At 44.6% G+C, this 26,561-nt stretch overlaps 1 protein-coding gene across 1 annotated transcript in view; it reads left to right on the forward strand.

Annotated features, from left to right (window-relative positions):
- Positions 1 to 13,744, forward strand: part of Bcl2 (BCL2 apoptosis regulator) — a 166,992-nt gene extending 153,248 nt beyond the window's left edge. Inside the window, exon 2 of the mRNA XM_055601272.1 lies at positions 10,171 to 13,744. Coding sequence (XP_055457247.1) covers positions 10,171 to 10,305 — 135 coding nt within the window. The 3' untranslated portion in view covers positions 10,306 to 13,744. The remainder of the gene's footprint in view (positions 1 to 10,170) is intronic.
- The last annotated feature ends 12,817 nt before the right edge of the window (positions 13,745 to 26,561 follow it).

Consider the following 26,561-nt stretch of genomic DNA (forward strand, 5'->3'; position numbering starts at 1 on the left):
CTTGAGTTCATGCAAGTCTCCCAGGAAAGTGCTCTGGAGGGAATAAAGCATGGAACTTCCAGAAAAGATGCCCAGTGTCAAAAAGCACTTGCTGGACCAGGCATGGCTAGAAGCAGCAAATGTCACCTGCAGGAATATCTTCTCTTTTGAGCTCCTTACTCCAACATACCCCACTCCGGGGTTGAACTCATTTTCAGCAAATCCCTACTTGGGAATGTAGGTTCTTTCTCCCTCCTCCCATCAGCCTCAGTCAACACTTGCTGATTTAAACATGTGAGAAATCAAACATTTGGCTCCCAACTCTGGTCCTCCCTGTTTAATCAATGAAGAACCCCTCTCCCCACCCCCCTCCAAACTCCAGCAGCAGGGTACTGATGACAGCGATTAGGCCAAGCTGCAGAACTTAATAAGCATGTGCTTTCAGTTCCCATTTTTGGCATGTTTTCATGAATTAACTCTTGCTGTGACACGCTGGGCCATGCCACACATTCGCAGGCCACACGGCAGGCACGGTGGGACGCACGCTGGGGCAGGCGGGATGATGACAAGAGACAAGGAAGTAAGTGACCCCACAGCAGTCTCAGGTCCCAAGAGTGACAGTGGCAGCTCTGTCTACATGCTAACTGCATGGGAGGCGTGGAGAGTCCCATCCGGCCCCCAGCAAAGCGGAGCTTCACACTTTTCTTCCAATCTGAGGCACACTGGCTTCTCAGGACTAATTAAAATTGGCACGAAGGCAGGCCAGGCATAACAGTGAATGCCTGTGGTCATAGCCACTGGCATGCTGAGGTGGAAGAACCACTGAGACCTGACTGGAGACCAACCCAGGCAACAAAGTAAGACCCTGTCTCTTGAAGACAAAACAATGATACGATAGGCACTGTGGAGAGACGTGGAGAGGCTGGAAGGACTTCTGGGGCAAATAGCTGGTTCATGCTTAAAAAGGCAGAGAGATTGGAGGCACAGAGAAACACTAGAGGCCTAGTACCTTTTCTCGTGCTAGTGGGGAGAGGGGCACAGTTCAGAGGCCCAGCAATGGGGCCTGAGCCTAGGGAGCTTTGAGGCCAGAAGACACCTATAGAAGCAAAGTGCGCTTGAGATGGAACACTCTGACAGGGATCTGGAGGTAGCCACCTTCAACAGTTATGTTAATATATATCCTGACACGCACTAGCACATCCCAAGCCAAGGATGCACAAGAAACAGAACAAGACCATGACAGTGCAAGACCAGATGGTGCAACAGTTTGCAGAGGAAGGAAACGCAAGGCCAGCAAGAATGTGAGCCTCTCTCTCACTTGTCGTGGGGAATGAATGCTCAGCCGGCCAGGATCCTCACCCAGAACAAGCCTGCCAGCCCATCTTACCACAGTTTGTTTTTAAAGAATAACCATGGCGGAGGAGACGTTCCTAACCAAAGGAGTCTCACCTCCCCAGTCCGCATCCCCTGTGAGCAGAGCGACCGAACCAGACACTCTGTCTGATTCCATGTGGTATAAGATTGTTAGTCCTCCCCCTCAGGCATATGTTTTTAAAATATAGTTCATATACCATGAAATTCCACTTACTATGAAAAATTCATTGGTTTTTTTTTTTAGAATGTTCAAAAGGGTTTACAACTATCACCACTAATTCCAGAACTTTATTGATCTAAAAGGCCTTCTGTGCATAATTGCCTGTCTCCCCAACTCCTGGCAACCATTCGTCTGACTTCTGTCTCTGAAATCTACCTATTCAGGCCAATTCGTATAAGTAGAATTGTACTGCATTTGAACTCTTATACCAGGCTTCTCTCATCTAGATTTTGTTTCAACGTTCACCCAGCCTGTAGTACATTTCACTGTCTCATTCCTTTTATGGATAAATAATATTCCACTATGAGGTATACCACATTTTATTTGCTAACTGTTACCAGTTAGCAAATAAATAGTTGGATTCTTTCAACTCTCTGGCTCCTGCAAATGATGCTGATAAGAATGTTCATGTACAGTAGTTTATATGAGCATATGTTTTCATTTATATTCGTTAAATACTAGGAGTTAAACTGTTGTCGATTCAATTCATGCAGTAGCTCAAAGTAACGATTTAAAGGACCATCAAACTGCTTTCTACTGTGGCTACACCATCATGTTGAGGCTCCAATACTCTACAACTTCACCGACAGTGTATTTTCATGTACTTACTGATCACATCAGTATCATGGAGCAGGGTGTCCATTCAAATTCTTTGCTGATTTTTCAGATTGGCTGGCTATCTTTTTATTACCTAATTGTAGACAGATTTTTGCTCATTGTACTTTCTTAAATAATACCATAACATAAACTGATATTCTCACCCAAATAATAACATGTTGTCAATCCAAAGCTGGAAGTGACTGTGCACCAAGAAAGGCTCTGGCCAAAAGGAGAAAGTGGAAAGGGAAAAGTGGAGCAGAGAAACTCTTACAGAGCAAAGCTATAGGAGGCAGGTTCCTGGGGCCAGGGCAGGTGAGTCTCCTCCACCCTGAAAAAAAGACTTTTCTGGCTTAAATGTAAAATAGACCCCACAAATTCATCTGTTTGAGCCCTTGGTCCACAGTGGGTGATGCTGTGTGGGGAGGTGGTAGGACCTCTAAGAGGTGGGTGTTATCAGGAGTAGGGGTGGGCCTCCAGGGTTCTAACCCAGCCCACTTCCTGCCCTGCCCTGAGTCAGCAGGCAGCTTCACACTTCTGCAGCCTTGCCTTCCCAACATGGTGGACAGCATCCTCAAATCACGAGTCAAAATAAACCCGTCGTCTCGTAAAGGCAGGTAATTTAGTACAATTACAAGAAAGCAAGCTGATACCAGCATGCTCTATAAGGGAGTGCCTCACAGCAAGTGTCTTCCTTCCTGGCCAGGGCCCTGCAGGTCAGGGTGCCTATATACACCAAATGGTTATAATGGACTGAGAAAACCCGTGCCCACTAAAGCTACTGTGAGTTTTTAACAATATTACCAAGAAATTACACAATAGTGACAGGTCAAATGTAAAGGCTCCTCAGTGCTCCCCACAAAATCATGTTTGTTTCGGTGACTAAATGAACAAGCAAGCTGAAGATGAGGTGCCAGGTCTGGGTACTGATCAAGGCTTCAGTCTCTTTTGTTATGAACCTGGTAAATGAAAGAGCATAGCTGTCAACCTATACCCATTCCCATATTCGTCTCCTGAAGTATGGGGCTGACCATGCCTCCCTGTGCAGGAGGGACCTGAGCCACAGAAGGACGGGCAGGATGGGCAGCCCTCCCTGCAGGATTTGCACAGCCCGTGCTTACCAGAAGCTTGTATCTCTGCTTCTGTCCTGATCAGACGTCAGCCGGGCAGGTCAAGTGCTCAGTGGGCCAAGGAACCCCATCGAGTTCCTGCTAGGGCCATATCCATACCGGAGCGTAGCAACTGGATATGGCCGAGTACCCTTTCACCTGATACCCTTTGACCAGCCTTCTGGCTGTATGATCTCTAGTACATCACAGACTCCTTTGTATATCACTTTCAAACTGTTCTGCTCAAGAAATGAAGCAGCCTGCCTTCATGTTTCTCATGGCACACCCTTGTTGGCTCCTGAGACCCACTACCTCATTTGCATCCGAGCTAAATTTTCATAACAAAATACATCCCAAACTTCCCAGGCCCAACCCACTGCAGGCAAGCAAGTTTTATTTTTGTTGTATTTGGGCTTCTCATCTCCTGTCATTCGTCCAACAGGTTTCTAGTTACAACCAAATGATGCTTAGATTAGGTTTCGTTGTATGTATGTCTTTGGCCTGTGCTTCAAAGAGCCCTGCCCTCTGGGCCCAGCGTCTCTCCAAGATTGAGCTGCTTTGACTGGGCGATGGAGACCCTGAGGAATGAATGTCACTTCCCATGCCTCGCCAGTGTGTCCCTCTCCCACCCAGAGGCCAGGCAGCTGTGTGGCCTTCAGTTAGATGTTCACAGGTTATTTTTCCCTTCCCTTTTCCCTTCAACCTTCCTTCAAAAATTTTCCCTATTTTTGAAGACTAAGGAAGGCTCAGAATCCAAGGCACAGGGAACAGATCAAGTGTGCCACTGACAAAGCTAGCCTTTTCTGCAGAGGGAACCCTAAGGGCCCATTTAGCACAACGAGGCTGCAGAGGAAATCCTGCCCAGCCAAACGATAAGGGGGAAATGGAGTCACTTCCTCCCCAGCTGCTTCACTCAGGTAGAAAAAAAAGCCCTCACTTCCTTGCGAGTGCATGCTTCTGCTTTTGCTCGGAGCCAAGCCTGGTGTCAAGACAATCACGGCTTCCTTGTCCACAGGGAGTGCTTCCGGGCTTAACTGATGGGTTGTGCTCAATGCCGCTCTTACCTTCTTCTCTGCTGGCATCCTCTTGGGCCCAGCAGTTTAATATCAGCAAACAGATGATGCTTGGAATGAGCCTTATATCTCCTTAGAAGCACCTACAATTCAGAACCACCCATCTTCCTTGTGTCTGCCTGACATAGTCCTTGACCTTGGTCATCTTCTTTGTTTATGTAACAGACACTAACACCTAGATGCAATGTCATAGAGTGTAGTGCATTTACTTGTAGAGAGCATTTTGTAATCGTGTCTTTCCAGTGTGGGTGAGACATGACAGGTCTCCCTTGACGCAGGGCAAGCAGTCAGATACTATAAGCGTGGGAACCCAAGCTAACAGTGGAATGCTTTCAGCTCGGTGGTATGTGCGCCATGACAGCAGGAAGAGGGGCAGAACTATATTAGAATGCGACTGGAGGGTTAAAGAGAAGACGCGGCTGACGAAGTGCTCACTGCGCACGCCTGAGGGCCTATATTTGAACCACACCAGCACCCACGTAAAACCAAGGATGACATGAAGCATCTGCAATCCCATCACGAGGGAGACAGGAGGGTTCCTGGAGCTCACCAGTCATCCAGCGGAGCCTAACTGTTGGATTTTATGTTCAGTGTGTCTCAAAACGTAAGACAGAAAGCAACTGAAGAAGACACCCAACGTTAACGCCTGGCTTTCATTTGTGTATGTGTGTGTGTGTATGTGAATGCGTACCTGCACACCCATATGAACATGCACATACAACACCCACAAGAATGCACCTGGAATCTGACAGCTTAAATAAGAATAGGAATGTATATAATGACTTCAGAGACTTCATCACAGGGATGGTATTCAAGGTGGGAACAGGAAAGGGGACTGACAGTGATCTGGGCAGAAGCCAGGGGTGTCAAGTTCATAACTGGACCATGAGAGGAGGAGGGTACAGCAGGGAAACCTCCCTGAAGAGAGGGGCCCCAAAGAGCATGGAACATGGATGATTTGCAATGGTCAAGACCCTCATGTACTGTGACAAGCATGCTGGCCATCAGCCACACATCAGGTAGGACTGCCATAAGTGGCCTCAGAGGGGGAGGAGGAAACAACCAAGACTATGGTGAAGTGAAGGTGGAAAGAGAACCCAAGAGGGGGTTGGCAGCTTGTCTGGAAGGGGAATGAGAGAAGATGCCAGTTAGGGTAGATGGAGAGTCACACGGACATTGGGAGAAAATCATCAGAACATTTATATGCCAAGACAGTGGAGACAGTGGCCCCAGGCAAGCTCTTTTGGTAGTTTGTGCCCATTGGTCCCAGGTTGCTCAAAAAGTTGGCATCAGCTGCTGGGAGGAAATAGCCCCATGGGAAACGGGGTGCTGCTTGGGGCGGTCGTGGGGAGCAAGAGGGTATCAGACAAAGGGTCAGGGATTATTTGGAAGCTGTGAGTTGTAGACCAGAGCAGAACCTCAGGGGAAAAAGCATATGTGTGTATGAGCATGTATGCGTCCGCATACACACACACACACACACACACACACACACGAGTGTGGAGGTGGTTGTTATGATATGCTAGTATGTTTTAAGGTGGATTTCCACTTTGTAGACTCATTATATGGGCGTGCTGATCATATTTCCAGGCATTTAAATTATTTTGGGGTCCTCCTATTAAACACAGCCTGTTGGCTTCGTTAAATTTTCAAGATAAAGGACTATAAGTAGAATTGCTAAGGAAAAGATAACGTTTTGTTGTTGTTGTTTTTGGTTTTTCATTTTTTGTTTTTTGATTTTTTGGTTTGTTTGTTTGTTCGTTTTAGTCCTTTCAAAATCATTCCCAGACTCCAGGAGTTTCTTCATTCACCCTTTCCTGGGATCACAGCCTTTACAAGGCTTCTTAGAATGCCCAGCCCCAGCCATCCCAGCCACACCCTTTCTGGCCCTTGATACTATTTAAATCTCATCCATTTTTTGCCAACCAGCTCAGTTTGCGATTCTCTAGTTTTATTTTCTCTTAGCCTAAGTGATGTCTCATAGAAGATTCTGAGCGAGGGAAGGAAAATGTGGAGGGTAAGCAGCATCCAGGGAGGGGTGTATGAAAGAGACTTGAGAATGGGCTCCAGAGACAGGCTGACAGCTACCCCGAGGTGCAGTGTAGAGCAATGGGACACTTGTAGCTGAGTGCTGGCCTGTCTGTCGCTGTCCGTTCTGGCTCTCAGTTGGATTCTTTGCCCTACGGGTCACCCTGGGTGAGCACAGACTAAACTGTGCCTCACAGTGTGAAAAGTGTGAAGAGCCAGCCTGGGGCTTTATCTCCTTCTATGAGGTGGAGACCAGATGAGGGCAGAAAGACCTCTCCTGGAGCCTCTGAGCATCCCTGGTTCCTGCAGATGCAGCGAGGAAGCTTTGTCAGCCTTGACATGAGTAGGGACCCTGCAATCATTGGGCATCCTGTGTCAAAGGTCTAGATTTTCCTTCCTATCTTTGTGGCCTTTAAAAAAAAAAAAACAAGAAAATTTTAATTTTATCTTAAATTATGTGTATCTGGTTTTGGGGGTGTGTATATGAGTACCAGTCCCCACAGAGGCCATAGGCATTGGTCCGCTGGAGCCGGATTTGCAGGCAGCTGTAACTGCCCAGCCTGAGTGCTGGGAGCTGAACTGGGTCCTCTGCAAGAGCAGTGTATGTTCTTAGCCACTGAGCCACCTCTCCAGCCCCTTTGTTCTTAATACATACAAGGAGCAAATGTGCATTTTAAAAATGGCTTTCAGACTTAAATAGTGTCAGGCTGTTCCAATAGACTTCAGAAATCTCCCTGATCAGGATGTTTGAGAAAGCAAGATTCTCTCTAGAAAACCTCATCAGAGGCTCAGTTCTGAGCCCACAGGGTCCCCACGCATGTTGGGATTACAGAGGGTAGGGCTTAGGGGCCTCGTGCAGTCTGCAGGGGTTAGATGATTCAGCGCCATCCTGTCCTACAGTCCGATGACTAGTAATGTACACAGCACAAGCGGGCATTGCTACTTCACGTCTGTGTTCAGGGCTAAAGCTGGCCTGTCGGGAGCTGCACAGTAGCCTCCATGCGGGAGCAAGTGTGCATTGCCACACAGCGAGGTGGGGCTGCTGCAGAGCTCGCAAAGGCCGAGATGAGGGCCGACAACAGGACACACTGCTGTTCCCGTGTTTGTTCCCCCTCTGGTCCACACTGACGATGAACTGAAGGAACAGAGGTTACTCTTCATGGCCACCGATTGTACAACAGTGGACAAGATAAATAAGGTTCAGGGTTAGGCAATTTCCTTAAGGCCACAAACTAATAGGTTTTCAGAACCGAGGGGTCACCCTGATCCTTCTGTAAGTTCAGAGGCCTCTCCAGACCCCTGGGGCTGCAAAGCCCAACCCCCACTCTTTGGGTCAGGAGATACTAATTTAGCTCACCTTACTCTCAGAAGACCGTTTTTCTGTACGGTGCGCTTGGGAGATGGTCCTTGGGATGCTGTCTGAAGCTGTTGATGAGAAGAAGGGGTGAAAGGATTACCCAACTCCAGGAAGAGAGGGGTCTGGGGGAGACATTGTTTCAGTCCCCTAGCACTATGCACCAGGCAACCTGGGAAGAAACTACCTTCCCCAACCCCAGAATTATCTCTGCTTCTACCACTTTCTCAGGATGGCTGTAAGACCAGGAATGTCACGTGACCGGTGGGTTAATTTGTTTGAGATTTTGCCACAGAAAACTACAGGAATTCAAGGAGCAGCCTGACCACTCTCAATGAAAAGCAGAATTACAGACAGCCCAGGATCAAAGGTGCCCTGAAGAGCTAGGGAATCTTTGGCTGGCCCTTTAGGGACTCGTAACACCCAAGGCTATTGATGAGATAGGAGAGGCCCGTTGGACACGGCAGCTGTCTTTCTTCTAACGTCCGCTGGTCAGGTGGTCCACTCTCGTGCACAAGGAAGGCTGCTTCTTCAGGAATTGTCAGGGCGGACCTAAGCTGCGACTGAGGGTACTGTGCATGTATTTCATTTGTGCCCTTTGCTGTCTTTTTCTGGAACTCAATTTTAGACATATAAATTTCCCCCAACAATAACTATATAAAAAGAAATCATTTGCGCCCCCTCCTGGCAAAAGTTAATCTAGCCCCTCCAGAGAGATCCAGCATTTGCTTGGGGCCAGCAACTCATTGCACAGGTGGGCCACCATTATTAATATTCACCTTGGCTGCTTGTTCGTCTAAGAGTATCCGGCACAGTAGAACTTCTCAGCCTTTGTGCACTGGTGTTTGGATGGGAGTTGTTCTCTCTAATAGAGGCTGAGCATGCCTTTCAGGATTTGACACCCTGCTAGCTACCCATTAGATGCCAGTAGCTCATTTGCCCCAAATAATAAGGACCCAATATTTTCAGACATCCCAGGGGCACAAGGTGGTCCTTCATGTTGTAGACCACTCTAAACCATAGCCAATTTGCAAACAGTGACATTGGTCAGAAGGCCGCTATGAGGTGGCAAGGACAGTTCCACACAATCCCTTCATAATTACTGGTAACAACCTCAGTGCATCATCAACAGGATTCTAGGAACTTACTCTTTTAAAAAATGAATGGCTAAACACCTTATGTACAAAGATGTATCATGATATTGCTTATAATTCCTAAAGTGTGAAACACTAAATATATATTGTTGTTTATAAAGCCTGGTACAGAATACTATGCAGTCATGAAAAATAGCCATGTAAATATATGTCTAATAGTGTGAACAGCTCTCCTAGTCATGCCTTTAGCCTCTCCTGTAAGATGTCTTCCGGCCCCTCAGGGGCCGTTACATACAGAAGGGTTCATAAGCACATGGGTAAAGCAGGTCGGATTCAAAACAATGTGAGGGCTGAGGAAGTGGCTCCGCTGGTAGAACGCTTACTGTGTAAGCAAAGGATCTGCTTTTCATTCCCAGAATTGTGTGCAAATCTAGGTGCCGTGGCACACAGCCAGAATCCCAGCACCTCGGAAGGCAGAGTGAAGGGCATTGGATCCGGGTTCAAATCCTGCATCTCCCACTTACCGAACACATTCCTTCACCTCTGTGAGTCTCAGAAGCTTATACTACCCCTTACTCAGTAAGCTCTTAGAGTGTGCTAGGTAGACGTCATCAGAACAGCAGCCTGTAATCTTGGCCGTTACGCCAAGCCCTTCTCACAACCCTCACAACTGCCCCATGACTGACAGTCCCTGTTACAACAGGCAAGCGAGATTTTCATCTTCTGGACAGGAAGAACCAAAACGACTTTGTAAGATTGGTGGGAAGAAGAAAGAAGATAATGTATGTTAAACATTTAATTTAGTGCAGTCCCTAGGATACAGCAAGCACACAATGAAAGCGTGTAGGCATCACTGCCTGGCCCATGCTTTATTTATTTATTTATTTATTTATTTATTTATTTATTTATTTATTTGTTCGTTTATTTATTTTATGAATGGCCATGCTAGCAAAAAAAAAAAAAAAAAAAAAAAGCAAAACTACCGATTTTCCCTGACGTCTCTCCTGACTGGCTTCTGCTGAACACCTTTCTGTCCACACCTCTCTGTCCATCGCCTTCTTTACTGTTTAGTTGAGGTGTCCCTGTTCTCACGGAGCTTTGTACAATAAGAGCCTCTAGTTTGGCATGTGATATATGGCCCAGTCTCAGAGCTCCTGGCACGTGAGCAGCTGCTTCCCAAACCGTTGCCTGCAAAGAGTCGTTTTGCATTTCCCTCTCACATCGGAGGTCATCTGGCACGATGAGGAAGCTGTGCCCAGCCTCTGTCCTGATGGTGGGGAGGCCTTCTGAACTAATGGTGGCTAATGTTCTTTCTTTGTCCTTCTTTCTGTCCCCTCTGCAGGACGCCTTTGTGGAACTCTATGGTCCCAGCATGCGGCCTCTGTTTGATCTCTCCTGGCTGTCCCTGAAGACCCTGCTCAGCCTGGCCCTAGTGGGGGCCTGCATCACTCTGGGTGCCTACCTGGGCCACAAGTGAGATCCATGGACCTGCCCCAAACAAATATGCAAATATGCAAAAGGTTCACTAAAGCAGTAGAGATAATATGCATTATCAACTATGTACCATGAAACAAAGGTGTGATCTTTTTATAAAAGCAGAACACACACACACACACACACAAACACACACACACACACACACACACACACACACACACAGGCACACACAGGCACACACATTCAGGCAAACAGTCGAATCAGCTATTTACTGCCAAAGGGAAATATCATTTATTTTTTACATTATTTAGGAGAAAAAATGATTTATTTATTTAAGACAGCTCCACTGAAACTCCAGGCTTTGAAGACCCTACCAGGAATTGCCGAGAACCATGGTGGCTCCAGCTGCTGGCCTGTGCCTATGGACACAAATCTGTTTTCCGTATTGACCGGACTGGCCCAGCATCAAAAGAGCAAATGGCACCGGACCCTAACTGCTGGGGAAGCCGGTTGTCTGGCTGCTGGGATCTGTGGAGAAGGCTTCAGTGAGATCTATATTCACTGGCCCTGGGGGCTGGGGAACTGGAGGAGGCAGGTGCCTCCTAGGAAGTCTGGTCTTCCTTGAACTGGAGAGGGGACTTTGTATGTGTGACTCCCATGGTACATACCCAGCCAGAGGACAAAGGCTGGGAACTTCAGATGGACTTGGTACCCGCTGAGACTTCCCCACTGAAGGACAGTGATGGGAAAATGCCCTTAAACCACAGGAAATTATTTTTTTAAGCTACCAATTGTGCCGAGAAGCGTTTTAGCAGTTTATACAGTATCATCCAGTACCTTAAGCCCTGATTGTAGATATTCATATATTTTGGATACACCCATCCTTCCTCCAATACTCATCTGTCTGAGTAGGAAATAGAGGCTTCTGGATTTGAGGAAGTGGACGTGTGGTGACTTCTTCATCGTCAGGAAGAATGGGGTCACCCAGAGCTTCGGGCGGCTACAAGTGCCTGCTTTCAGGAGACCATCATCTGCAGAACCTCCCTGCAGCTCGGCCACAAGGCCTCAGCCTGGCCAAGCGTGGCCCTCACCAGCTTACACACGGGCTCAGAACAGAGCAGTTGGTCTCTGAATGTCTGGAAGCCAGCAGAGCTCAGACTTGCACAGTAAGACGGAGCAATAGTGAGACTCGCTGACTGGGGCCTGCTCCCCTCACACCCTTCAGGCAGGCCTGCTTTTTCTGGAGTGGGAGAGATACCTTTCCTAAGACACTTGCTCCTGCAGAGAAGAGAAAGCAGGCTCAGTGCTTGTCTTGCCAGAGGGCGTGGTGAGGGCAGGGACAACACCCCCCACACAAAAAAGCCTGTGGCCCTCCAGGCAGCCATAAGCACCTGTTAGCAGTGGTCTGTCACGTTTAAGGCAGGGCTTTAAGTTACCTTGGGGAGGGTCATAAATCCTAAGGAAGCACTGAAGCAAGGTTCAAGGATTCAATGACCCACGTCTATGGAATTACATGTAAACATCATCTTGTTGTAGTTTGGTTTTATTTGAAAACCTGACAGAGGGAATAAAAGGTTTCAGGTATGTATGGAATGTGGAGATTACCCATACATCCTGGAGCCAAAAAAAAAAAAAAAAAGGAAATTTATAGAGGAATAAGAAAAGAAGTAAAATATCCAGCTAATGAAAGGGGAAACACTTCTTCCCAAGTTTAGAATTAGCATGGAGACATTTGTGGAGTAACTTCGTGGCATTATCACACTCTATACCATTCATCTGTATTAACTTTGGAATGTAACATTCAATGTTTATTACTGTGGTTGATATTTCAAAAGCTGCTTTCAAAAAGAATACATGCATCTCAGCATTTTTTTAAAAATTGTATTTAGTTTCGACCTCCAGAATTTTTGTTAGTAACACAAACAAAAAAGATCATTTTTCCATTTGAGATATTTGTCTCTTGATTCCTCAAAAGCATTTCTGAAAACGTGGGGAAAGCCTGAAAGAGATGAGGGGGGCTGAGAGAACCTGGGTTTCATTGCCCCCTCAGCTGTGTTGCTTGAACTCACTTTTCTACCTGGATACACCCCACCCCACCCCACGGGATTGCTTATTGTGATAGATATAGCTGTTGTTCATTTGACCTTGTTTCTTCAAGGTTTAATTGTCCCCCGACGATTCAGCATTTAACTCAAGTTACTTAGGATTACATGCATGTTTGGATAAACCCATGAGGTTCATTCTGTTGGAAATCCAGATGGGAAACAAGGCAAAGGGTTAGAATCTGGCTATGGTGGTTGGGCCTTCAGAGAGTTGCTTTGTGTGGCCTGTTCCGGTGTAGATGCATCAGGAGCCCTCTTGCCCCCCTCCCCTGAGCCTGCAAGAGCAGGATAGCCAGACCTCCCAGTAGGTTTCAGAGAACAGTATGAGCAGAACTTTTCAAGTTATTGTAACTTTTAAGCAAAATGTTATCCTATGAAAGGTTTACATTCTCCACGTGATGAATATGGAATAACAAACCCTGTGCTGCTATCCCGCCAAGATCGTTGCAATGGAGTCAGTTTGCAGTAAGCGCCAAGTGGCGGGCTCCTTCAAGCTGCTTTTAGAAGTAACGATGAAGAACATAGACAATTTAAATATAAAACCTGTTTCTCTTTTGTTTTTGTTGTTATTGTTCAAACTGGGATTTGTAGAGTATTTGAAAAAATGTATATATATATATATGAGGAAGAGGAAGAGGAAGAGGAAGAGGAAGAAGAAGAAGAAGAAGAAGAAGAAGAAGAAGAAGAAGAAGAAGAAGAAGAAGAAGAAGAAGAAGAAGAAGGAGAAGAAGAAGGTCATAGGATTCCTTCAGGTGTGGGATTCTGTTTCTGATTTGAATGGCAAATTCGCCCAGTCACTGGACCCAGAACTGGACAGTATTGTGGCAGCACTTGCTCTAAGAGTAGTCGATTGTTCGTTTTTCTTGTTAAAAACATGTTAGGTGCAAAGAGTGTATATAGAAGCCTTGACTAACCTTTTTCTTCCTCCTCTTTAAAAAACAGTCTCTATTATTTTACAGTCAGGCAACAGAGAGCTGTTCCCATGCATTTCATATTAAGAAGGGTTTCACACCCGAATTTCAACTCCTCCATAAGCTTTGGAATCTTCTCTGCGTCAGTCAAAGGCATTAGAGACAGCTGACGAGGGGAAGAGCACCCCAGCTCCTCCCAGGGCTCTGCTGCTCACCCTGGCAATCTGAAAGCGAGATTAAAAAAAAAAAAAAAAAATGGAGACGTTCATCCCCAGGGATTTCTTAGGGGCTGACCATGTGTGCAGGTTTGAGATTTCTACAACAGCCACAGTTAAGGAGGCACGTTCATGTCATTCAAAGAAAACCCTCCATCTTGCCCGGCTTGCTTGTCTCTGCATGTTCGGGTGTGGCCTTCATTCATACACACATTTTTTTCACTGGCATATACTTTTATTTATTACATCTAAAAGCCTCACTGTGTCTGGGGGGGGGGGGCGGGGAAGGGGAAGCAGGGTTTACAAAGTGCTTATAAACTCAGAAGGGTTACATAATCAGGACTGAATGTCAGTAGTGGGTTCATTAGCCACATGCCTAGCTTCCACACTTAATAATAGCATAGGCAGAATTGGGAATAGTCTGTATTTGTAATCAAACCTAGGCTAAAACAACTCATAAATGTGAGCCTCAACTCTAACTGTGCTTTCAAGGTGGTGGTGTCTTTATACTTCCTTATCACCTATGGTCAGAAATGTGCGCCTTACCCTATCAGGAAAAAATACAGGAAAGGGTTGAAATATAAGCCAGCCTATGGAAATGAGGGAGCTGCTACAGTTCTATTCTGATCTTATTCTATGGTGTCTATTGCAGCTCAGACAAATATGGTTACACACTTTTTAAGAAATACAATTCTACATTGTCAGGCCCATGAAGGCTCTAATCAGATCTGTATTGTTGCCCAATTTGGATCTTTCAGGGATTTTTCTATGCCATTAGTATAGGGACAAAGGACATTTGTTATGAGGCGGGAGAGAGGAAGAATCTTAAATGAGTACAACATTCTCCACATTGGACCAGGGTATGAAGGTCTTTAGCAAAAGCAGAACTGTGGGTAATGAGGGACTCTTTTGGGGCTCAATGTTATGTTCCTCTGAAGGCTTTTTGCAAGTAAACTCTATGGTACATTTAGATTCCAGGGACACTAACAGAGTTCAAAGTCTGGCTTCATACAATAGCATATGTTTCAAGTTGGTTATGGCTAATGAGTGTTTAAGCAGTAAGTTTGACATTTTAACCAACGGGATATTTAAACAACAACCTTCCAGTTGGTAAAGACATCTGTTTCTCAATGTTTATTATACACAGTGTAGAAAAAAAAATAGGTAAGATTGAATTAAGTAAAACAGTGAGAGTGGTTTAGGTAAACGATTGTAGCCGTCCCTTAACCTTACCCAGGGAACCCTCCAGGCCTCCACAGACACCTCTGTGTTGTGCATCTCATCCGGCACAAAGAAAAGCAGGTGAAGGACACATGGTACCTTAGCGTCTCATCATGGATATCCAAGAAAAAGAGCCTAAAGCCAGTGTTTTGTGCCCCTACTTCAGAACAGGAGACAAAACAAGTCATGGAAGATGGAAAAGCCAGCTCATCAGGAATCCTGGGAATGTTACTGTGCCACGTGGCTATGCCAAAATGCCTGCACCTTCCCACTTGGGCCCTCCAGCTGGCTCACATCTTTAAGTTCTTCCCTCCAAGATAATATCTGAAGGACTGATGGCGTATTCAGGCTCCTTTAAGAGACACTTTCCTTTGGGGGGGGGGGTTGTTTATTATAATATCTTCTTAAGTTTTCAACTAAAGTTTGCTTTGGCTTCAGTTATATTGGGGTTATTTTTTAAATAAAGTAATGTACAAATAAGTGGTTTTTTGTATTGAAAGCTTTGTTATCAAGATTTTCATACTTTTATCCATGGCTGCTTTTAAGGTTGATACTTTTAGGTGTGGCTGATCCTTACAGCACTGTACATACAAAAATATATATAAGTGTACTTTGCATAGTTAAGGTAAAGTAAGTCTCAAGTTGGCTACCATTAAATATACTGGCACTTGGTTTGTGTTGTTGGAAAACGTTACATTGCCATTAAACTCCCCATGTCTGTCTAAAGAAAAATAAAGTGCAGCGTGCAGCGTCTTTTGTCCTCTGGAACTGTTTATAACATGCTAACATGGCTGTGCCTGCCACTTGTCATTATCAAAGAAGCCTTTGGAAAGCCTTCTTAACAAGCCTCTAGGACCATCATGAAAGAGTTCTAAGGAAGTCCTTGGAGACCAGGTGAAGGGATTGCCTTACTAGCAAAAGGACCTTAGAAGGAACACTTTTTGTTTCTTGGCTACTAGTTACCTGCACTGGTTCAGGATGGAGCAGCCATGAATTGCTTGAGAGAATTCCTGCTGCTGTATGGTTAGTTTTTTAATATGATGATCCCAGCCTCAACTCCTGTCCTATTTTCACTGCTCTTACTGTAATAAAATATTCGGACAAAAAGCAACTTAGGAGAGAAAGGATTTAAGATCACAATTCTAAGTTATAGGCCATCATAGCAGAGAAGCTGAGGCCACAAGAGCTTAAGACAGCTCGTCACATCATAGCCACAGTCAACAGAGGAAGGCTGCATATGTGCATGCTTGTGCTTGGCTCAGTTTCCTCACTCTTCACAGTTCATGACCCTCTGCCTCAGGAATGGTGTTCCCCACACTAATCTGGGTCTTCCAACATCAAGTAACAAGAGAATTCCCTCATAGACATGTCCATAGACCAACCCATTATAGACAATCCCTCATGGGGATTCTTCCCAGTTGATTCTGGGTTGTATCAACCAGAGAATTAAATCTATCACCATGCCACAATATGAAATGTTATATGAAAAGGTAAGAAGCTGAAAGCTACATTCTGAAGCTAATATTATAAAACAACCAAAACCAATACTTGCTTTAGAGTATAAGTTGTAAGAGACTCAGTGTTTCTTAATTATATTTGGGTCCTGATATTTTAAGCCTCAATTGTACAAATTTCAAACCTTCAACTTGACTCAAAGGCCTGTGGTGGTTAATATCTGTTTAAAATCTACTGGATATAAAGCCATGCAAAGGCTATCACCTGTTCTGACACCTCAAAAAGTAGGAATTGCCTTTTCCTATACCATAAAGAGGACTGAGGTACAGAAGATACAGTACCCTCATGTTCTCAGTTACCACAAGGTAGAATCCTTCTTCTTTTCCAATGACCTGATCTCCAGGCTGAGGCACACAGAGCCATGGGGTAGCAGCAACCTTTCTGAACAGGCCCAACACTTGAGATGTTTACAGGAATTGTCATGTCGTGGCCTTTCTTCATGAAAGTATCTCCCCAACAATAGCCCTGAGGCCAGACATGTTCTCACCCACCTCCTCCTTTTCAGTCATCTGTCACTCACCTGCCCTCTCTCCAGATCCTACCCGGAGGAGCTTGCTGATGTGCTGGGCAGAGCACCAGACAGGCAAACTCACATGATCAGCTCGTGTGGCAAGCACTCTATCTGCTGAGCCATCTCACTGGTCCAATTCATCGATGCTCTTTCAGAAAGAGACAAGCAGGAAAAATAAATGACACCACAACAAATGAATGCCTGGAATGCGGGTGACATGTTTCGGTTGTGTTTGTGGTTTTTGCTTGTTTGTTGTGTGCTTATTTGTTTATGTATTTACTTATTTATAATTGTGTGTGACTGGGTGTTTGTTTTGCCTGCATGCATATCTGTGCACCGTGTGTGGCTGGAGTTCACAGAAGCCAGAGGAGGTCCTCAGGACCTGTAGTCGCAGATGGTTATGAGGCATGTGGGTGCTCTAATACAAACCCATCTCCTCTGGAAGATCAGCCAGGGCTCATAACTGAGCCCTATCTCCATGGTTTTCAGACAGCTACTGGGGGAGTCCCAGCACTTTTAAACCCTCTACAAAGTCCGTCCGAATTACCCAAGCGCTTTCCTAGGAGTCATCATCACTTCATGGACAGGCTATAAATTATATTCTCTAAGGAAGTTCTGACATGGAACTTAAGGCTAATTTCCTTTAAAAAAAAAACTTTAAAAATGAATTAAGAGTTATATCTTTACCAACTATTTACATTTAAATGTCAAAAATTATTGTCAACAGAAATGTATGATAGTGGCTTTTGCCTTTCTGACATCCTTAGGTGGCACACGAGACGACTTAATGGAAGGCCCCTCTTTGGAAGTCCTGTCCGGGTCCCTCTACACTCCATAGTAAGCCTCTGGCAGCAAACACAACTCAGCAGGGCTTTGCATGTGTAACTGACTTTACCAGCGCCCAGGAAGGAGGTTGCTGGACAATAGTATTTGTAATAATTATTCAAAAAGTATATAGATACCATGATTAAAGTCATTTAAATGAATTGTGTCAACTCTTATTGTCAGAAATATGGGACACGAATCCAACATAAATGTTAGCTTTTGAAAACATCATCAGGATAAAATGGGGAGGTAATGAACATATGAACTGGAAGACAATGTCAAATGTGTAGGGTTTTTAGATAAATAAACTGTTTCTGCATTTCTTAAAGGGCATTAGTCTCAAGTCATACAATGCTTAGGTCCTTTTATGTACACAGAAAAATTATTACATTTTATTCGTGTGTGTGTGTGTGTGTGTGTGTATGTGTGTGTGTGTGGTAACAGGACAATGTGCAGGAGTTAGTTCTCTTTTTTCACCATGTAGGCCTGAAGGAATAAATACAGGCTGTCTGGTTTGGCAACAAGCCCCTTTACCCACTGAACCATCTTAGCAGCCCTGTTACACAGCTTTCACAGCGAGAAAATTGATTTGTTTGGCACTACCAGTTGAGCTTACAGGAAGAAGTGAGAAGGAAACGGATTCAGGGTGATTACACTTTGTCGTCCCTCAAAATCTACATTCACATGTGAGTTGCATCTCAGATCTCGATTGCCCTGGTACCAAGCATAGATGACTGGCTGACCAGAATGGGAGATATGCCGTTCTGGGGGCATATCTGCCTCCTAGCACCAGCCATAAAGGACAGTGTAAACTACAACAAACTACAGCCAATCTTCTCTGATAAGTTCCAGGAGGACCACTGACCCCTGACTCCTCAGCTGGAACAGCTAGATAGATGGTGGCAGCGTTTATTGCCCTAGAGAATGACAGAAAACTGTGGGTTGCATGAAGACTAGATCTGGTAAAGGATAGTCAATAGCCAACTGTCGGCCTGATTTAGAGGCACACTCGTGTAAATCCTAGCATGCTGAAGGAACATGGGACTCGGGGCTGGCCTGGGCTACACAGTGAGAGCTTGTCCAAAGAAACAGTCTATAGGTTGACTCTATACTGTATCTTTCTCTCAAGCTGCAAATTTATGTACCCAACTAAATGTTCAGCAGCTCCTCTTGATCAATCTTTAAATGTGTTAATTTTAATATTATCCAAGCAGAATTCTGATATAAGGCAGCAGGATAGAGGACCAGTGATGAAGGTTTATACTTTATGACAAATGGAGATTTAAAGAGGGAGAGACAGAGAGAGAGAGAGAGAGAGAGATTTAAAAAAGTATGGCCAGAGGCCTGTGATGATGTTTTATTGTGATTATTGTCAAAATTCTTTAAATATGACAAAATTCATAGAGTAAGTGTTATTATCACCAACTTTTAATCAATCAATACTTACAATACTGAGGCTAAGGAGGCCCATTAGCTAAGGTAGATGAAATTACGTTGCAAGATGTATGCACACTGAATGCAATGGGTTCTCATTATGATGAGTAAAGCCCAAAGTACAGCCGATAACTAAGATTAGAGAAAGACCGAGTGCCTGCAGCAGGCAAGGAGCACACAAAAGTTACTGTGAAAGCAGTGCCCTTCTAGACCAAAATAAAGGAATCGGGTCATGGAGACTTACACATGAGCATCTTAGCCTTTCAAGGCTTCTAAAAGCCAGAGAGAATGTCCTTCTTCCCCTCTCACTGTTTGATCCCTGAATATGGAGTCAGTGCAACACCTCTTACTGGGTTCTGCTCCTTCACACTGAAAAGATGAAGCTTCATTTGGATGCACGTTATTTAAAAAAATAAAAAATAAAATTCCTTAACCTGTGGAGTCTTCCTACTTCCACCTCTTTATCTAGCCCCCAAGGTTTGTGTCTTCTGAAGACTTAAAAAGACCTTTGTTCCTCTTTGATAAGTTACAGAATAGATCAGAAAACACTTGCCTCTCTTACCGTCTTTCCTATGGAAGAAGGCTCTGATTTCTTTTCGTTATGTTTTTTTTGCTTCCTAATTTGCAGAATAAAGGCAAGAGTGAGGTTTCCCCTGCTCTGTAAATACCCTTTCCTGATGTGTGTCTGTGTGTTAGTGTGTGTTTATTAGTGTGTCTGTGTGTTAGTGTATGTGCTTGTGTGTGTACTATTGTAATTGTTTCAGAATACCATTGTGTTGTTTGCTACTTTTTAAAATGGGTGCAGCTGATTTCCTTTCTCACCTTATTTATCAACATCTGTGTCCTTTGTAACATCCTTAACCTATACTTCTTTCATTGTTAACGAAAGACCCAACTTAATACAGTGTTTTTGTCCATTTTGTCTTTTCTTTTCTACTGGACAATGACTCTTTCACATGATTTTAATTACAGAATCCTACAGCTCCTCCAAAAAGCCAGAGAAAGAAAGACTCTGAAGGGGAACCGTCAGAAACTCTGAAAGCTTAGCCAGGTGTTGTGGCATATCCCTTTAATCCAGGCAGGGGTTGTTCTATGGGTTCGAGACCAGTCTATCATAGAAAGTTTTAGAGCACCAAGGGCTGTATACAGGTAGAACCTGTCAAGACAAAGTTTCAAGACCCTGAATGCCTTGCTTTTCCCTCCTTGCACACTAGAAGTCTATCTGCATAATTTTTACAGATGTCACGGGAGAACATGGAGCCTGGGAGACAAAGAATAGTTTACTGTTCTCAGTACTTGCAGGTACCAGAATCATTTGTCCTTGTTAAGCAGTATCCGTACATCCCAGTGTTACAGAGCAATGTGAAGAGAGGTAGGTGATACCCTCAGACAGCATTGTAACACGGAACAGGAACTGTGACCTTATCATAGACAAGAAGCCTGTCTGCCCTCTGCTTGAGGGGAAATGTTGGCTCTGTCTTCTAAGGTAATTCCCTGGACGCATGTTTGTGAAACCCTGTGTGAGGCAAAGGGCAGCAAATGCTTTGCTTGTAGCATCAACAAGAATAAAGGGATGTCCACCCACAGTGAAACGGAATAAGCATGCCAGTCCACCAAGATGCTTAAGATAGGCAAATCCACACCTCTGGGATTTCCCCCTCAAAGATGAATGTCCTAGCTTCAGCCTCAGCCCTGCACCATCCCAGTTCCTCTGTTTTGTAAATGACAAGTCCCAGTCTCTGACACAGTGAATCCATCAGTCTGATATATATTGCTTTGACTCTAGACTGCAGGTTTCAAGGCTGTGTTTACTGAGTGTTCAGAGCTTGCAGTGCCTGGCCCTGGAGATGTGCGGTTCAGGTGGTAGAATTCTTGGCTAGTTTGCATGAGACCTGGGTTCAGTACCCGGCACCACACAAACAAGAAATATGGTATGTGTCTGTAATCCTAGCATTCAAGATGTGAAAGCAAGAGAGTCAGAAGGTCAAGGCCAGCATGAGTTGTCTCAAAAAAAATTCCGATGCCTGGAATTCAATCTACATTTCTAACCTGCAGTAAACAACTTCATGGACCAATATCTCTTTAAAAGGATTATACCAGGTATGATCCTCGTCCCCAGTTGAAGAGCTGCCTCCAGGCTGCTGATCATCATATACACCCCTGAATCTCCTCAGTGGTTCGTCCACCTACCATTCCTGGCCCCTGAATATTTGCTAACAACTCTGCTGTGGCCTATTAGGGGTCAATGTCAACATGTAACCTACACCCAAGACCTGGTCCTGTCTCAGCTTCTCCTTTCCATCCTTTCCCCATTTCCCGTATTGAATACTGTGGATAGCCTGCATACATTCTGTTCACCTTGTGGGCTGATGAATGAAGTCTGTCATTCAAAATACACTTCTCAAATGTTGTCCTACCTGGAGGATGAGGAGACTTGACTCCAGGCACATGGTATGAACAACATGTCCTCCCGCACAGGAGCTCTCGTGCAGTATCTGGCACCTTTAACGAATAATCTATCTCAAACCGTTTCATGGATTCATGGTGTTGAGGAAAGACTTGCTACTTAGATTTCGAAATGCCTTTCAAAATAGGTTGTTTGGGGTCAGTGCCTACAGGTAAACCATGCTCATGTCTCTCTTGAATGATGGCCTCATGGCCACGTGCTTTTAGCATTTTCCAACAGTCTTTGTGTGTGTTGCCCACAGAGCCTGGCCCCTCCATCTCAGGCCCACAGGAAAAGCTGTGGCTGCTGCAGAGCTCACAAGTAAAACATAGTGTGGGCTTTGATTCTCTATCCCAAGGGGATGGCCATTGCTTATGCTCATGTGGGACCTCTCAGCTGGAGAACAACAAGAGAAAATAAAGAACGGATGAAATATTTATAGAAAAATTATTTCTCACAAGCAGGCTTTTGTTCTAAAAGCTTTTAGAAATATAATTATTGTCTCCTTCTTGGGTTTTTCTGTTTTTAATATGAAACACTTTAAAGCGCTGGTTTGATTTCCAGGAAGCAATAATCCATTGTTGCCTTGGGTGGTGTTTAGGAAAGAAACTAGGTCTCAAAAGACAAAATGTTTCCATTGAAATTGCTCCTGGGGCTTCTTCAGTATTCTTGTATAATAAGGTTTCTGTCCCAGGGGCAGAGTGAGCCAAGCATCTTTCCTTTGGCACCTTCTGAAGAGTTTTTGTCCTATCAGAAACACAGCTGGACTCTTGGACTTACCCTCAACCTAGAGACTGTACCATCCCAACCCAAAGAGCCAGCTCTGGGACAGCACTGCCAAACCAAAAAAAAAAAAATTTTTATCTCCTGTGTGATTTTGCTTTGCAGCAGTCACATTAAAGTTTTAGGCATAATCTCATGAAATTAAGCTTAACGATGTATTTTATCAAATTCAATATATCTCGTCCACCTATAGTAAATCTGAAAATTGCTGAGACGGTTTATATTCTTTTCTTACAATGCCTCACACAGATGGTGGTGGCCATCTTGGAAGGTACAGTGCTGCTTCTGCCTACTGAGCAAGATGGCTGTGGCCTCTCCCTCCTCATGCTCCTCAGGTCTATTCTGACTAGTTAAGTGGCTAAGGCAGGAACATCGTCTTACCTGCCCCCCCCCTTTACAAAGCTTACTCTGATAGTTTGTTGTTAGTTCTAAAGGGAAACTAGGTCTGAATTCTATCCAGTGGATGGACTTTCAGCCTAAACTGAAGCCAGTGACACCTCTGATATCAGATCAGGGTTTAAACTCCCACTCAAGCCAAAGATTTTGCCTCCCTAACCACCTCTTTTGCACAAGTTCAATGGGGTGTGGTGGTTGTCAGACTATGCCCAAGCAACCTCATGGGACTATGATGTAAAGATCAAAATAATGACTGTTAAGGCATTAGGGTAGCACATAAAATGAAAACCAACATGTAGAGGAATTTTAATTCAGAACATAGCTACTGTGGCAAGGGATCATATCCTGAAGACATAGGTCTATGTGATCTGGCTAGAATATAGAGGCACCTTTAATCCAAGGAGATAGAGGCAAGCAGATCTCTGAGTTCAAGGACAGCCTATTATAGAGCAAATTTCGGGTAAAGAAAAACTTATGTCCAGGTGCAGTGGTACACGCCTTTAATCCCATCACTTAGGAGACAGAGGCATGCAGATAGATTTCTGAGTTTCAGGCAGTTCTGTCAGGAGTCCGGTTGAGTCAGTGAGTTAACAGTCAGTGCAGTGGAACTGAGTTCGTGGCAGTTCAGTTCATGGAATTCACAGCCAATTTTTACCAAGAGGGTTTTACAGAGAGAAGCTGAAGAGAGAACAAGCTAGACACAGGTGAAGACAGAATGAGCCAGAGAATGAGAAGGAGCCAGAAGATTAGAACAGATTGCTAGAGTTAGTTTTGGGCCAAGCAGAACAATTCAGTGAGAATCTGAGAGAAGCCAGATTAAATCAATCAGTTTGGAGAGGAGTTTGAACCAGAAACAGCTGAGTTGAACAGTCAGCCAGAATTCAGAAAGAACTAGAAAGAGAGAGCTTGTTCAGCAGTAAGTCTCAGCGCTGAAAACATTCAATGCCTAGATTAAATTGTATGGAAGCTAGAAGCTTCCAAGACTAAGCCTAGGTTAGCAGACAGAGATGGTCAGCCTCCAAGATGACAATTAAATCAGGAAAATAAAAGATACTTTTACACCAACATTATTTACTATTCCAAACCACTAAAAGTTGTGCAACTCCAGAAAACAATCAACCCACAATAGCTACAAAGATGAAGCAAAAATTCAAACAAAGGAATGAAGAACAAATTTCTGCAACTTTCCAGTGTCAACAATTTTCTTAACCAGTACCAAACCTTGACTTGTCATTTTTATTTACAGGGACAAAAGAAGGAGAGGTGGTGAGAATGATGAATGATCCTCTGGGATAATAAACAACTGTGGTCCTTGGAGCCAGGTACACATCACAGGAATGTGGCTTGATATTACCCAGCAATAAACTTACTTGCGATCTTGACAATGGCTCTGCCGAGAGCCTCACACGTGGACCTTATTTTCCAAAACCAACAGTTTGAAGTGTCCACAGAGAGCTCCTGCAATATCACCAGCTGCTAACCACTGGGCTATTTCCTCACACTAATAGCTTTTAGATTAGTGACATTAGGTCCTAACATTCCCTAGGACACCATTTAAACCTTACCTTCTTTAAAATGAAGTTTGGGGGCAGGGGAATTAGAACCTGTGTTATCTTCATTCTTAAATCATTTTCTCCCAAGTGTTTCTTGAAAACAAAATCCCATCTGCCTTCACTAATTACTTTCTTTATGTTCTGCCACTTATGCCACACGAACTTCAAGTTCAGCTAGAACACAGCTAATTATTCATCTTATCACACTCTGCTCGGCTCCACAAGAAGCCATGGAATCCATCGAGACAGGAATCAAGGACAGCGTCTTGGGCTTTGTGAGGCCACAAATTTTCCTTTGACTTCATTGCACAAGAACAAGATTGCCAGGGTTAAATAGCATAGAGCACAGTCCTGTCTCCAAGCCCTCTTTTGCTAGCTGCTGCATAGTATATAGAAATAAAAGGCCACTCAAATGAGAGCTTGCTAAGAGTATTGATTCAGGGTTTACCATACTCAGTGAGGGAATCCACTACCTGTTTTCACCGAGGATGTGAGAGGCAGAGGCAGGTGGAAGAATGAGTGGACTTTGTGACGGGTAAAAAGGGAAGGCTTTGTGAATATCCCAATCAGAGAGAGCTAGAGCCGACTGGAGTGGAAGCAGGGCTCTCTTCCCAAATGATTGGTTAGACATGATAATTGACTTTTCCTGCTTGGTCCTAAACTGGAACGGAGATGGGTAGTAAGCAAGCTGTCAACTGGCATCTAAATCTAACCAATTAGGGCTGTTATTACAGGTGTCATTGCACGGCTTCTTGAATTGTTGCCAGAGGTGGTGGGCTGGCTTCCTGTAAGCCAGCTACCTAGCAAACAGGATTCCTCTGTTGGCCACTGAGGATAATGAGTTGTTATCTTAGATGGGTTGCTGCTGACTATCAGCCAGGGGTCTATTTTCACTCATGGTCTTGTCACTGTCTAGTTGTTTGTCTCATAGGTATGAAACCAAGCCAGTGAGGACTATAGGACCCTAGAAAAACATCAACATGAAGGAATAAGAAATTATCAAAACAGGCCACCAGACTTATGCACCATCTTGGCAGCCCCCCAGCAATTTAGTAATACCATTAATGACATCCTTTGAGTCCTTCTCACCCACTTCACAGCCACATAGCTTTGGAGATTGTTCATGTCTACTGCCATGTTGCCTAACAAAGGACCTTCAGTGCATAGCCCATTCTGCAAAAGGCCCCCAGGAGGTGTCTGGGCAGAACACAAGCATAGAAATCAGTGGTGTGGCTGTGCATTGGGATTCAACAGGTTACTTAAAGGGAACCTGGGGCCAACAGTTTTCTGAGATTAAGGACTATGGTTCATCTCCGTGGGGTGGAGCCATCCTGAAATGCATTACCAAAAACCCTTGGGGCATTGATTGTCTTCAGGGGAGTGTGGTGGGTAGGCTTTATGTCAGACTTGAGATCCAACTGGGCTCTAATAATGTAGTTTCTACAAACAAAGGATGAAAATCTCTACTCTTCACTCAGCACTAGGGCATGACAGACAGCAGGCTAAGCATTTTAGACCCACTTGTCTTGGGATATGTCACAGCAGTGCTATATTATTGGCACACTTACTGATAGAGTCTGTGGCTGTAGCTGGGTCCAGAACAAGCTTCCAGTAGAGCCATGTCCCCTTTGTAAACCCTAGAGGAGGGCTGGCTACAGGCCTCTCCTACTGTCTGGTAGCCATCTATATCCTTGGTTCATAGTCTCATCCCTTAATCTCTCCAATCTCCCCATCCTTTATCCCACGCTGCTGTTCACTCTGGCCCGGTACTCCTGCTTACCTCTCAAAAGACCCCTCCAATTAGGTTCAGCCTACCTGGATGATCCAAAACAATCCACCCATCTCAGGACTCTCAACTCACACATTTGTATAATCCACTTCCCCGTGTAAAGTAGCCTAGTCTCAAATTCTGGAGATTAGAGTGTGGGCATCTTTTATTCAGCCTACCATAGTAGGTTATCAGACAGAAGTCCTAAAATGGTATTTATCTCTGTGATGCCTCATAGATAGCAGCACAGAAGCCGAGGTCTGTTAGGAAAGGTAACTCTCAGAAACAGTTCCTAAACCCCTTCCATTCTAGGACCTTTGAACAGCATCCCTGTGTCCTGTACCCCATCTAGCTTTCTCTGTTTGACTTCTGCATACAAGCATCAGCCTTCCCACTCACTGTGAGTTCCGGGCCTTTCCATGCCTGGCAAGAGGCTCTGAACATATCCCAGACATAATAAAGGAAGGGAGATATTGATCATCACTCTTGGCTCTAAGTAAAGCCATGTTCATGTAGTATGTTGAGGACATATGTGATCACTGGCCCACATCCTACATCTGGCAGTAATACTGACTGGCTGAGCTCCTGATCACACTGGGTTCTAGTACCCAGGGCA

This window comes from Psammomys obesus, unplaced genomic scaffold, assembly GCF_907164565.1.
Source record: "Psammomys obesus unplaced genomic scaffold, mPsaObe1.curated_primary_1811, whole genome shotgun sequence".
NCBI lineage: Eukaryota > Metazoa > Chordata > Mammalia > Rodentia > Muridae > Psammomys > Psammomys obesus.